This window comes from Cryptomeria japonica, chromosome 3 (genome assembly GCF_030272615.1).
Source record: "Cryptomeria japonica chromosome 3, Sugi_1.0, whole genome shotgun sequence".
Classification (NCBI taxonomy): domain Eukaryota; kingdom Viridiplantae; phylum Streptophyta; class Pinopsida; order Cupressales; family Cupressaceae; genus Cryptomeria; species Cryptomeria japonica.
The window spans coordinates 736,173,712-736,185,867 of NC_081407.1; the positions used below are offsets into that span (position 1 = coordinate 736,173,712).

General features: G+C 34.6%; 1 protein-coding gene across 1 annotated transcript in view; it reads left to right on the forward strand.

Annotated features, from left to right (window-relative positions):
* Positions 1-3,466: 3,466 nt before the first annotated feature.
* LOC131074913 (uncharacterized) overlaps positions 3,467-12,156 on the forward strand; it is a 305,681-nt gene continuing 296,991 nt past the window's right edge. The window contains exons 1-2 of the mRNA XM_059218550.1: positions 3,467-3,594; positions 3,753-3,920. Of these exons, the coding sequence (XP_059074533.1) occupies positions 3,824-3,920 (97 nt within the window). The 5' untranslated portion in view covers positions 3,467-3,594; positions 3,753-3,823. The remainder of the gene's footprint in view (positions 3,595-3,752; positions 3,921-12,156) is intronic.

Consider the following 12,156-nt stretch of genomic DNA (forward strand, 5'->3'; position numbering starts at 1 on the left):
CAACCCAAATGATACCTTTTAAGAAAAAAAATATTTAATTTAAAAAAGACTTGTCACTAAGAGTAAAAACACCAATATTTTTATGCCGAAGGCGTTCCTTATTCCTTATATGAGATGAACACCTTGATCTTTAAAATCTATGGCTGAAAGTTAGCCAAAACGAATGCAAGACCATTGGAAATGTTTCCGCCGTTGATTGTTCTTTTCCCTATTTCGTTGTTTGCGTACGGTGTCGTTGCGTGAAAGGACTCATCACCGTTCCTCGTTTTTGGCCCTTTTCCTTCCCTGCCGTATCATGTTTTCGATTTTTGTTTAATTCACGCAGTAAAGGCGGTTTGGTTTGTCTTGTATCAATGCACATTTGTTAGCGACTTACACGGAAATTAATCCACACATAGCTTTCGATATTTCTTTCTTTATTAACCCGTACCTATTCATTTTGCTTTTCCACTGTCCACCATTCAGAGCATTATCACAAGAAAAAATTCATTCACTGTACGAGGAAAATGGTATCGTCATCTATGCTGTTTTTGACACGCGGCTTAAAACATGGAGAGGGATTGAATCATTCAAGTTAATTTGTACATGGTACGTATCATCCTTGCTAGCCAAAGCAATAATTTTGCATGCTTTGTTAATTTTCTTGGTAGTGGACTAGTAGCAAATTTTCCAGCATCCTTCAACTTTTATGGCAGTGAGATGGACATTATGGTAAATAATAATTTAACTTTTAGATTATTTATTAATTATATATTGTATTATATTTGCATGTTTGCTTAATTTGTTCAATATAAAAATACATTCATTATTAATTATAATAATTTATATTTGTATTCCATAGTTTTTATTGCAGAATATAATATTTAATGATAATATAATTTAAAAAACAAATTGTTGTATATAATAATAATATAAATATATCATATATAATTTAATTTATATTATAATTTATATTTGTATTCAGTAGTTTTTATTGTAGAATATAATATTTAATAATAATATAATTTATAAAATAAATTGTTATATATAATGATAATATAATTATATCATATACAATTTAATTTATATTATATATTAATAATTATATATTGTATTATATATAGGCAATTTGTTCTTTGAAAAGATTTGTGGAGAAAATGAACAAAAAATAGTCGAACATTAATCAACAAGTTTGAAAACCAAAAAATAAAACTAGGTATAGGCATGACCTACTCACATTAGAAAAATCCCAATCAAGTAGGATTTCACACTCAAAATTTAAGAGCACCTAACAAAGTGTGTTTAGTTGTATAACAAAAATGATTTGATGATTTCTTAGATTTAAGACATTTCTTTATTTAATATTTCACATAGTAGATTGTGATTGCAAATATATATGTAATGGAGATGGTGACTATAAATGAAAGAGTTTTAGAGGACTAATCAAAAGTGTGTTTACTTGTTTGAAAGCTAATTATATGTTTAGTTAGTCTTAAAATAAAATTATGTCGATTCATTCAAAAAACCGTGCTTAAAATTTCACGAACTAGATTAGTATTATAAATATGTGAATAGTAAAAAAAAAACTACAATTATTTTTTGATTGATTCCATTTTATCAATAGTTAAACTTATGAGAGGTGCCCGCAATTAACATTTCATATAAACAACATCATTTTTAGCATAATTTTAAAATTTTTAGATATACTTTATAATGTGCGTGTGAGTTGATAGGGTCCCTTCATTCTAATTTTAAGATATTCTTTAGATGGATTGGCAAAACCCTAATGAATCAATGACACTACTAGGCTTTTAGCTTTACCCCTCTCTCCCTTTGTCTTACTGTCAATCACTCTATCTATCTCTTCATCTCTCTACCCATCTTTCTCTCTCTATAATTTCTTATATCTATATCACTCTCTCTCTCTCTCTCTCTCTCTCTCTCTCTCTCTCTCTCTCTCTCTCTCTCTCTCTCTCTCTCTCTCTCTCACATAACCCCTTCTCCATCCCTATCTTATTTTCTATCTATATCTCCATACCCATCTCCATCTATATCCCTATCTTATCAACCATGTATCTCTCCCTCTTTCTATCCCTATCTTTCTCCATCTTTCCCTGTCACAAACATAGCATGATCCTATTTGTAATATAGTATGATCTTTCTATTTTTAAGGTTTTACTAGTTATTATTTGATCCTTGTAAGTGAATGTATAGTTGATTTGGACCTATACTTCTTTATTGAGACCTTTGAGCACAAACATCATTTACTAAAATATGTACCAATTGACCTCATGTATTGAACGAATGTATGCAATTAATAGACCAATCTCTCTATCCATCCATTTTTCTCTCTCTCTCTCTCTCTCTCTCTCTCTCTCTACCTATTGCAAATATAACATGAGACTATTGGTAATGGATCTAGATATCCTCATCTCTCTCTCTCTCTCTCTCTCTCTCTCTCTGTCTCTCTCTCTCTCTCTCTGTCTCTCAGTCTCAGTCTCTCAGTCTCTCAGTCTCTCTCTGTCTCTGTCTCTGTCTGTCTGTCTGTCTCTCCCCCTATTGTAATATAACATGAGACTATTCGTAATGGATCTTGATTATATTCCTAATTTAGAGGTTTATTTTGCAATATGTCACTTTATCAATTATTGTTTTGACCACTATTCTTCTTTATAGTTAGAAATCAACTATGCAATTATGTATCCTCTTACAAGGATCAAAAATCAATTGAAGCAAAATCTAATGGGAAAGATATGAAAAAACTCCCTATTGTAACATAACATGAGACTATTCGTAATGGATCTTGATTATATTCCTAAATTAGAGGTTTATTTTGCATTATGTCACTTTATCAATTATTGTTTTGACCACTATTCTTCTTTATAGTTAGAAATCAACTACACAATTATGTATCCTCTTACAAGGATAAAAAATCAATTGAAGCAAAACCTAATGGGAAAGATATGCAAAAAAAATTAGGATCTTGTCTATACATGTTGATTTTGTATTGGGTTGAGAGGTTCCAAGAACATTTCAAATTCTTATATTCAAACAAATATAATGTAAACCATGTGGTCAATTCCATAGTGTGTGTTATTATATTGTACATATTCTACATACTTGTTTGAAACACCATTAACCATTGATCCTTTTGCAGATTTATATATAGTACAAATTATAACATATGAATCTTCATATCCTTCATTTCAATGACATTCTATTGGTCGTAAATGAATTATCTTTATATGATGAATTATTAAACTTGTTCAACCTATTAAAAAAAAATGATTTACAATATGTCACTTTATCAATTCTTTTTTTCACAAATATTCTTCTATTTCTAATATTTATTATTTTGGTCAATAATCTTGTTTTCGGCATACCCATTGCACACCAAGATGCAATTGCTAGTATAATTTAAACTCAACCCAAATGATACTTTAAGAAAAAAAAGGCATTTAATTTAAAGATGACTTCTCACCCAAGGCTAATGTATTTACAACAACAAAATATACATAGATATACACATTGTATACATAAACTATAATTCTGTGCGTTGAACTGACGATTTTAATTTGCTTGCTGTTTGACGCTGCATATTAAAGTTTGGCTTAGGTAATGTTGCAACTTTCTCTGGTTCAAGCCAGCGAATCGCCAAATAGGAGGAGAATTGGCCTTTGTTCTTGCGTTGCGAATGGAAAAATTCAAACATAGAAACAAATTCTGTGGTGCCTTATATTTACCGCTGAAAGCTCTTTCTTAAATTGTCGCAGGAGACAGATTGACAAAGAATTGTCAAGGACGAATGTTAGCTGCATAACAAGCCACTATAAACTCAAGGAAAATGTTCGAGGGTTTTGTTCATCAAGTATTAGTCGGTTACTTGGGCAATTATGTTAAGAACATCCAGAAAGATCATTTTAGGATCGGCTTATGGAAAGGTAAGCTATTTGCATTTTTTTTGTTAGTTGATTTGTCCTGTAAAAAAACCCTAGAAGATTTAGAATGAAACTATGGCTTGTTTTCTATGCAATTAATTACATGTCGAAACAAAGGTTGGAAAATAGAAATGTATTTAGGGCCGGCTTGCTTTGCTAGATGCGTTTGAACCGTAAATTACTGAGTTTAAAACAACTAGAATATAATTATAAGCAGCGATTCATAATCCAAGTACAAAATGCAATCTATGGTTAAGGAAATGGTAGTTGTCAGGAAGTGTTAAGGTCTATAATTATTATCATAACTCACAAACAATTAATAGAGGGACATTTCTCTTAAAGAAGTATCTACTCTAAAGAGCATGTCTCTAAGAAATAGAAGGTATATGAAAAGGAGCCTAAATAGTGGAGAATCCATCTTATTATGACTCTAATCTGAAGGTTCAGTTAAGCAGCAGCACTGTACAACATTGAGATGTATATAAAAAGTATAGAGACCAGAGAAAGTTATCAAGATAAGTCTTATCCTTCAAACAATTCTTCAAATTTTAAGTTAAATATGATAATAAAATGTTTTCATTTTGGATAAATTTTGTATTACAGTTCTCACCTTAAGTTGGAATTGTTGTTTCAGGATTAAATTAAGGAAATTTCCAAATGGAGACATTACAAAATGTAACGACTAAAAAATGAGAAAGGAATACAAAAGAACATAGGAGCAACTAGTAATTCAAAATCTATCACAATAACCTCTAATCGTAAACAAAGAAGGAAGCATACAAATTCATCAAATGAGCATAAACCAAACAAACAAATGCAAACCAAGGTGTTGAAATCATGTGAGTGCTTCCATTGCTCTTCTCCTTCTTGTCACTTATGTGGGATGGCTCTCAAAATCGTAGCACAATACGTGCAGTATGATAGCACAAGAATTCAAAGATCATGATTGTTCATGATAGGAGATTGAGGATTGATTTATAGATTTTTGAGATTGGAATCGACAATCAAGATTGAGAATTCCACAGAGAGATTAATGGTTGAGGATTGTTGAGACAAGTTAGTTGGGAGATGATAACTCATGTAACTAAGATTCATGGGCAAGTTAACTCATTTGACTGACTAAGTTAGTAGTGGATAGATGAGTTAGTTAGGAAAAATGATTTTGATAGAGGTGGACTGCGTGACTAATTAGAAAAAGTGATTGATGAGTTAGACGAGACAAGTAGTGGAACTGAGAGTCAGTGGCATTTAGAGAGAAGAGGATAATTAGTCATCAGACATGTGCCGTAGGAGGATAAATGAAATTATCATTTCATTTATTTTAATTTGGAGAGAATTGAAATTTGAAATGTGAGAGAAATTAAATAAATTAAGAAATTTGTTCAATTCAGAGGACATAATTAGTTAATTAAATAATTACCAAATAATAATTTATTAAAGGGAAGATTATAGAAATTGATTTAATTAAACAATAAAGATTATTTAATTAAAGTATGTGTAAAGTTATTTAATTAATATTAGAAGAAGATTAAATAATTAAATAATAAAAAAATATTAATTATGGGAATGGAGGGAAATTTGAATTTTGAATTTTAACATAAAGGAATAAAGTTAAATTAATTAAATTAATTAAATAATTAAATTTATTTAATTATTAAGGAGGAATAATAGGTAAAATTATTGTTCACAGGTGTGGGACAATTTTAGGTTTCTACAAAAGGTACTGGCTGCCATTGTGGCATTTTTCATAGCATTGACCCTTGTAAAGATTTCTTTTCCTTCTTTATGTGCGGGGACATAATCAATTGAATAGTGCATTATCTGATCAGGTGTAATGTCCCTTATATTATGTCTATATATATATTCACTTTATGAATTACTTTAAACATTTCAGTAAATTATTATTATTCACAAATTAATAAAAATTATTATACACAAATTATTTATTAATATGTGCATCACATATTATTATTAATAGAATTATTCAGAATTTATTAATATGTGCATTACTTATATCAAAATTTGTTTATTAGCAAAGCACCGATCAATTTACCAATGCATTAGGCTGTGTTTAAGAATAACAAATTTTAATCAGAAAAGGCACGACTCAAGGGGGAGTCATATTCTTTAGGAAGGGTTATAGCCAGTCAAAGAAATTAAATACCTTTGACCACCTTCCTCCAAACAAGACAGACACGGAAGAATAAGAGAAAAGAGAGGAAAAGAAGGGAAGTAAGAAAAGAGGAGACGGAAGGATTGGAAAAGGAGAATACGAAGGGAAAAAGAGAATAAGAAGAGTAAAAGGGAAGAATTAAGTGATATCAGCAGCACCTTGTTTGGTAATCATTACGGGTATGAGGAATATTGATAATATATCATGCTGCTTTTAATACAGTTTAACCTCACTAATACAACCATTAGTTTGGATATAATTTAATATTGTTAATGCAATTAAATACAATTAAAACTAATGATACAATTTGATATTATCATTAATAAACTGAAACAACATGTTGGCATATGTGCAGAGCATGATGACATGATGATTTTGTATGTTGTCATTATGTCAATATGCTGAAGTATGAACCGGTATGTTGTAGTAAGCAAATTGGCAAGAGAACCGGTATGATGATGTAAACTGGTATTTGTGAAAAAGTGAAGCGGTATGTTTGTTCAAGGTGAACCGGTATGTTGGAATGGGAACCGGTATATGGAAGTTTTGTATCGGGGTTTCATTTGGCATGACTACTGGTTGGTAGTCTCAGCTTCAGGGTTTCCGGTTGATGCATTCCAAGATTGTGCGATTCAACTGATGACATCTTGTGATGAGTTAGCATTGCAATGAAGACCAAATAAGTGTTGCCATGCCAGCCTTGTGCCCGTGAAGGATTTCCTTGAGGATCTTGCATGGAGATTGATCCTATCTACCTCGGGAATGTGCGAAGTCTCTGTAAACGATGGAGAGCGCATGATGAGTTATCAGCTTCCTGAAGCGGCAAAGAATGAACGTTGGAGAACGTCTTGAGATCTGTTCAAGACTGTTGTATTCGATGCAGTGTGATTAACGATCAGGATTGAACCGACTGGACTGTAAAACCTAAATGTTTAGGGTTTAGGGTTTATGCTACTGACCTATTTGTTTCCTATAAGGTCGATGATGTTTTTCATTTTGAGATTGTTGGCAAATGTTATGTGTGTATCCAAGTGAAGAGATACTTGATTCTTGCTAGACCAGAGAAGTGTGTTGATACCTGCAGAGTGTGATTGCAGAAGAGGAGGAGCTAAAGTGGATCTGCCTTGGCATTAAGTGCTGTTATCAGATCAATGTACTACCTGTTGACTTGTAACCATTTTAGCAGTTGGAAAATCCCTTAACTGGGTAGCTTTAACAGGCTTTTGTATAAATCCTTTAACAGGGTGACTCAACTCAATGAGTTCTTCAAATCCTCTTACGAGGTAACCTTTAACAGGGTTCTAACCTTTAATCGGGTATTTAGCCATCCCTTAACCGGGTGATCCCTAGTAGGATCGGTTTCTAGCAGAACCTATTGTAAAAGTCTCTAACCGGACTAGGCTCCTAACAGAGCGGACTTCAAAAGAGTTCAAGAATAGCTTGTGGGTATTCATCCCCACCGTGGTTTTTCCCAGTTGGGTTTCCACGTGAAAAATTAGTGTGTCATGTGTGATGTCTTTCATGTGATGGTTTAGTGTTTTATGTCAAAGTGGTAAAACATGTTGAACTAGCAGTCATTATATTTCTGACGATAGATTACTTGTTTTTGCATAAGGGTGAAGTGGAAATGAGGTATTAGATTGCATGGAAAGCTAAGGGTTACAGGTTTATGTCTTTCACATTCTCACTGTGTTTTACCTGTAGTAATCTGATTTAGACCGGTGTTATTGCTTGCCAGTCAAGTGCTGTGTTTACAGTCAAACCGGTTCAGGGAAAGTGTTTTTGCCTGTACTGATTCACCCCCCCCTCTTAGTACCGGTTTGGTACTAACTGTTCATCATTAACTCATCACAACAGTCATTAACAATCAATTCTAAATTCATATAAGAGACATAAGAATATAAAAACCTGGATGTACTACTTAATTAAGGAAAACATAAGGAAAGACATCAGCAGTCACTGCCTGATAAATACGTACAGTATAAATATGGGAATATAAGATTGCTGTCAATACAATATGATGCTATTAATATAATATGATATTATTAATACAATACGCTGCTATTAATATAATATAATATTGTTAATACAATAAGCTGCTGTTAATATAATAGTATTGTTAATACAATATGATGCTGATAATATAATATAATATTGTTAATTCAATATAATTAATATGACATAAGAGGGAATGTTAAATATTGTTAATATAATAAAACATAATGATGTATAATTTGTATATTTTATCATTATTTGCAATTGTGATACAAGGAAGAGACACAACAGGGGGAACGGTGATAGATTCCTCCCTAGGCACAATGCCTCGTAAAGATGGTCAAGGACCATTAGTTAAGGACCACGGGGCCACCTCATGATGATGGTTAAGGACCATCGGTTAAGGACCACATGAGGCCAAGGAGGATAAGGTCCTAACCTTGGGCATAGGGTTGAGGGTCAAAGGCACCCTATTGTAGCTTCCCTACTATCTCCACAAGGGTCAATTGTTGAAGTGGATCAATCAGAAGAGATGAGAGGTTGATATGATGGAGGGGAACGGTGTAAAGCCCTCACTAGGTACACCACCTCATTATGATGGTTGAGTACCACCGGTTAAGGACCACATGAGGCCGCAGAGGATAAGGTCTTGCTGTTGGGCCTAGAGTAGAGGATACTTGGGGCACCTCATCATGTCTTCCAACCCTCAGTATGGTTGAGTTTCAATGAAATTGTTGATATTGGTTTATGCATATCCTAACCCTAGAATTGGATGTATTTCATGAGTTATATCTGCAATATTGTCTAATCTCATTGTAGGTTTTGAAAAATAGGTTTATCTTATCTTATTCTTAAATGAAAATTATTTTCCTAATTATGTTTGCCCTTGTTTCACTCTGGATTTGTGAATTTAGGGTAAAATAGAAGGTGATCCCAAATAGGGGACATTACATCGGGAGGCCTCATGAAAATATTGTTTAGAACTGTACTAGCATGAATATCTCTTGTCAAGTGTAGGTTGAACTCATCCATGGGAATCACTTGATTATATCCCCTTCCTGCGGTTCCTCCCTTTCTGGACAGAGGCCAAATGATGTAGTGGACTTTCGTTCTCCTAAAAGAGTGGTTGTAGTTTCTGCAACAACCACTTATAATCCATACCTGCAATCTCATCTATCAATGCTTTTCCTTGGCTGCTAGACCCTATGCTTTCCATTGGTGAATCTAGGAATGGAATCCTTGCAAATGAGGCAGCAGGATGAGAGTCACTAGTTGAACTCTTAGTAAGAATGTGTATTCCACTACGAGTAGGTGAATCGTAGTGCAATTCTGAACTACACACCCTTCTGCAACTTAGAATGAAACAATAAGGCCTTCAATAGAAGGCTTGACCTGCCATTGATGCCTGGTATTTGGTTTTGCGATTCACCCAAAGCATAGCTGCATCAGGGCATCTTGAACTTAAGGGATCAATGCATCTATCACAAGCAACTTCAGAAGCATTAAAGCTTCCTATGTCTTTTGTCACAGTCCTTTGGAACCTGATCTGGTCTTTTCTCCACCTTCAAGACAATCTGATTAAGGTCACAATACTAACAAATGGTATCGTATGACTTCGTATGCTATAATTCTTTCTGTTCAAATTTTGAGAGTCGGGCAAAATAAATGTCTTGATTCCTGCCTTTTCAGGACACTACACTAAACTTTGCATTAATGCAGACAATTAAGCTGGGAGACATGTTAGAGCTGGAGCAAAAGCAGTTTGCAGGGATGTTTTGGACCCGGAGGAAAATCTTAATGGTTTGAGACTCAAGTTCTATGCTACTGGAACAATACTCAAAGGCTTTAACTTATTGCTTGCTACAGCTCTTTTGGCTGCCATGTACATCATACATTTGTCATGCAAATCTATGCATGCTCTCATATATGCTACATACACTGCATATCGTGTTGAAACCTGCTACTACCAACCATGTGATTCTTCTCGCAATTCCACAAAACAGTAGTGCACAATGATGTGATGTATGGTTCTTTAATTACGTTTGATATAACTCCTAGTAACTGTTAGAAACAAGTGCCACACTTCCTCATCTCCACCATATCTCTTGCAGTTTCAGAAACTTATTGCCTTCCCAAGGCCTTCAAGGAAATCAACATTTTTCAGTAACATCCTCACACATGCAAATATTCTTTGCAACACGGTGTATGAATGGCCTTGCACACATTGCATTCAATTGAACTCTTAAACCTTCATGGATTATAGGTTCAAACAAGAAGCCCAAAAGTCTGGAATATGAAGACAAAATGTCTCAAGGTCCTTTCCTCTGATACATTGGATTTGGATGAAATTGCTAAATTATGCAAGTTGAAAAAACAAACCATTGCGTTATGCAGTGACTATAACACAACTTTCCCTTCTACAAAATCATCACTTTATCCAGTTAGAAAATCATTGGTGAAAATGAAATCACCAGTCTGCTTTGTCTGTTCCACAATTCTCGCCACTTGTACAGGCAACATCTATTGCATATAGTCTCAAATTCAGGTGCCATTTTCTGAAAGTGCTTAGCATTTGAGAGGAACCCAAATATGTAACTTGTTTTTATTTTGGATATCTCCCTTGGGCTGTTTTTGCCCTCCTAACAAATCTACATTTATGAGGTTATGTTTTAATCACTCCTAACAGCTGATTTACTCAACTAACTTCTCCTTCATGTACCGACTACTCATCTCCATAGAACCGGCATACCTTTATAAGGAATCCTTGAGCTTGGATTTAATGATGAGGATGTAGCCAGGGGGATTGGCTCTTTACTGTGGACTTTAGGTTTACTAGCAACTGTTTAGCATGGAGCAATTAAATCAGGCTCTCACTGAGCTTGAACCCAATTAACCAATGCATCAAAAGCCTTATTTAGAGACCCATTTACATTCCAATTAATTGAATGAATGAATGAAAGATTTTGAATAATGTCCACGAGGCCAAAGCAGCCTAGCATACAACCTCCCAGCACCAAAGCCCTATAAAGCTTGTCATCTCTTCTTGAGATCAGACCTGCAGTGAATTTTGATCAAAAGGTTTGCAGTTTTGTTCAGCCTTGCCTCAAACAAGGTGCTTAAATTGTCAATTTTCAAGGTGTCTTCATAGCTGGTATGGATGTTGTTGTAGGCTGAGCACTCCATGCCAGAGTGCCACTCTATCATTAAAACTATCAATAGAAAAAGGAGGATCAAGAAATGCAGGACAACACCATAGATAAATGTCTCCAGCACTTTGTAATGACCAACCGACAACAAGGGCAATGCATTTATTTCCTATAAAATTTCCTGTTCAGGGATAATTTAATGAAATGCATTGCAGAGACAATGATATAACCAAGTGGTTCAGCGGCCCCATCTGCTAAATATCAGTCTAACCCAACAGTTTTTAATTGCACAACAACCATCGGTCTTATTAGTTCAAGAGCAACTCTTGTTTACTGTGTGATGTCTCACCAACCTACAAGCATTATTTGGCCTCTTTAGCTGGAGACTGCACAATTATGTGGGTCACCTATCAAAGTTGTCAAATGGCTTGTTGAAATTGTTTTTTTGTTTCTTTATTGATATAGCAGTCTGCAGAAATGGACTTCTTTTGGAACCAAGTATAGGAGGTCCTAATCAGAGAAACGGGAATCGCCCGGAGTCGCCCAAACTCGGCGAGTCCGGGTCCGAGTCATGCCCCCCGAGTCCATTGAGCTTGGGCTCGGACTCGGCCGAGTCCAGGGGGTAAACTCGCCAGACTCACTGAGTTGGCGAGTTTGGCATAAAATTGCCAAACTCGGCGAGTCCCGTGCCTGGAATTCGGTTGCCGGCTGGGCTTAAAAAAAGGCAAAAAAAACATTTTAAAAGGTTTTTTAAACTTCTTTTTTTTTGTCTTTAGTGATGATGATATTGATTGGATCGACCAGGTAGATATAGAGGCTGAGGCTGTAGCCATGGCAGAGGAGGAGCGGAGAGCACGAGTAGAGACAGGAGATTCAGAGGCAGATACTGATAGTGACACAGATGTTCTTGATGTTGGTGAGCATG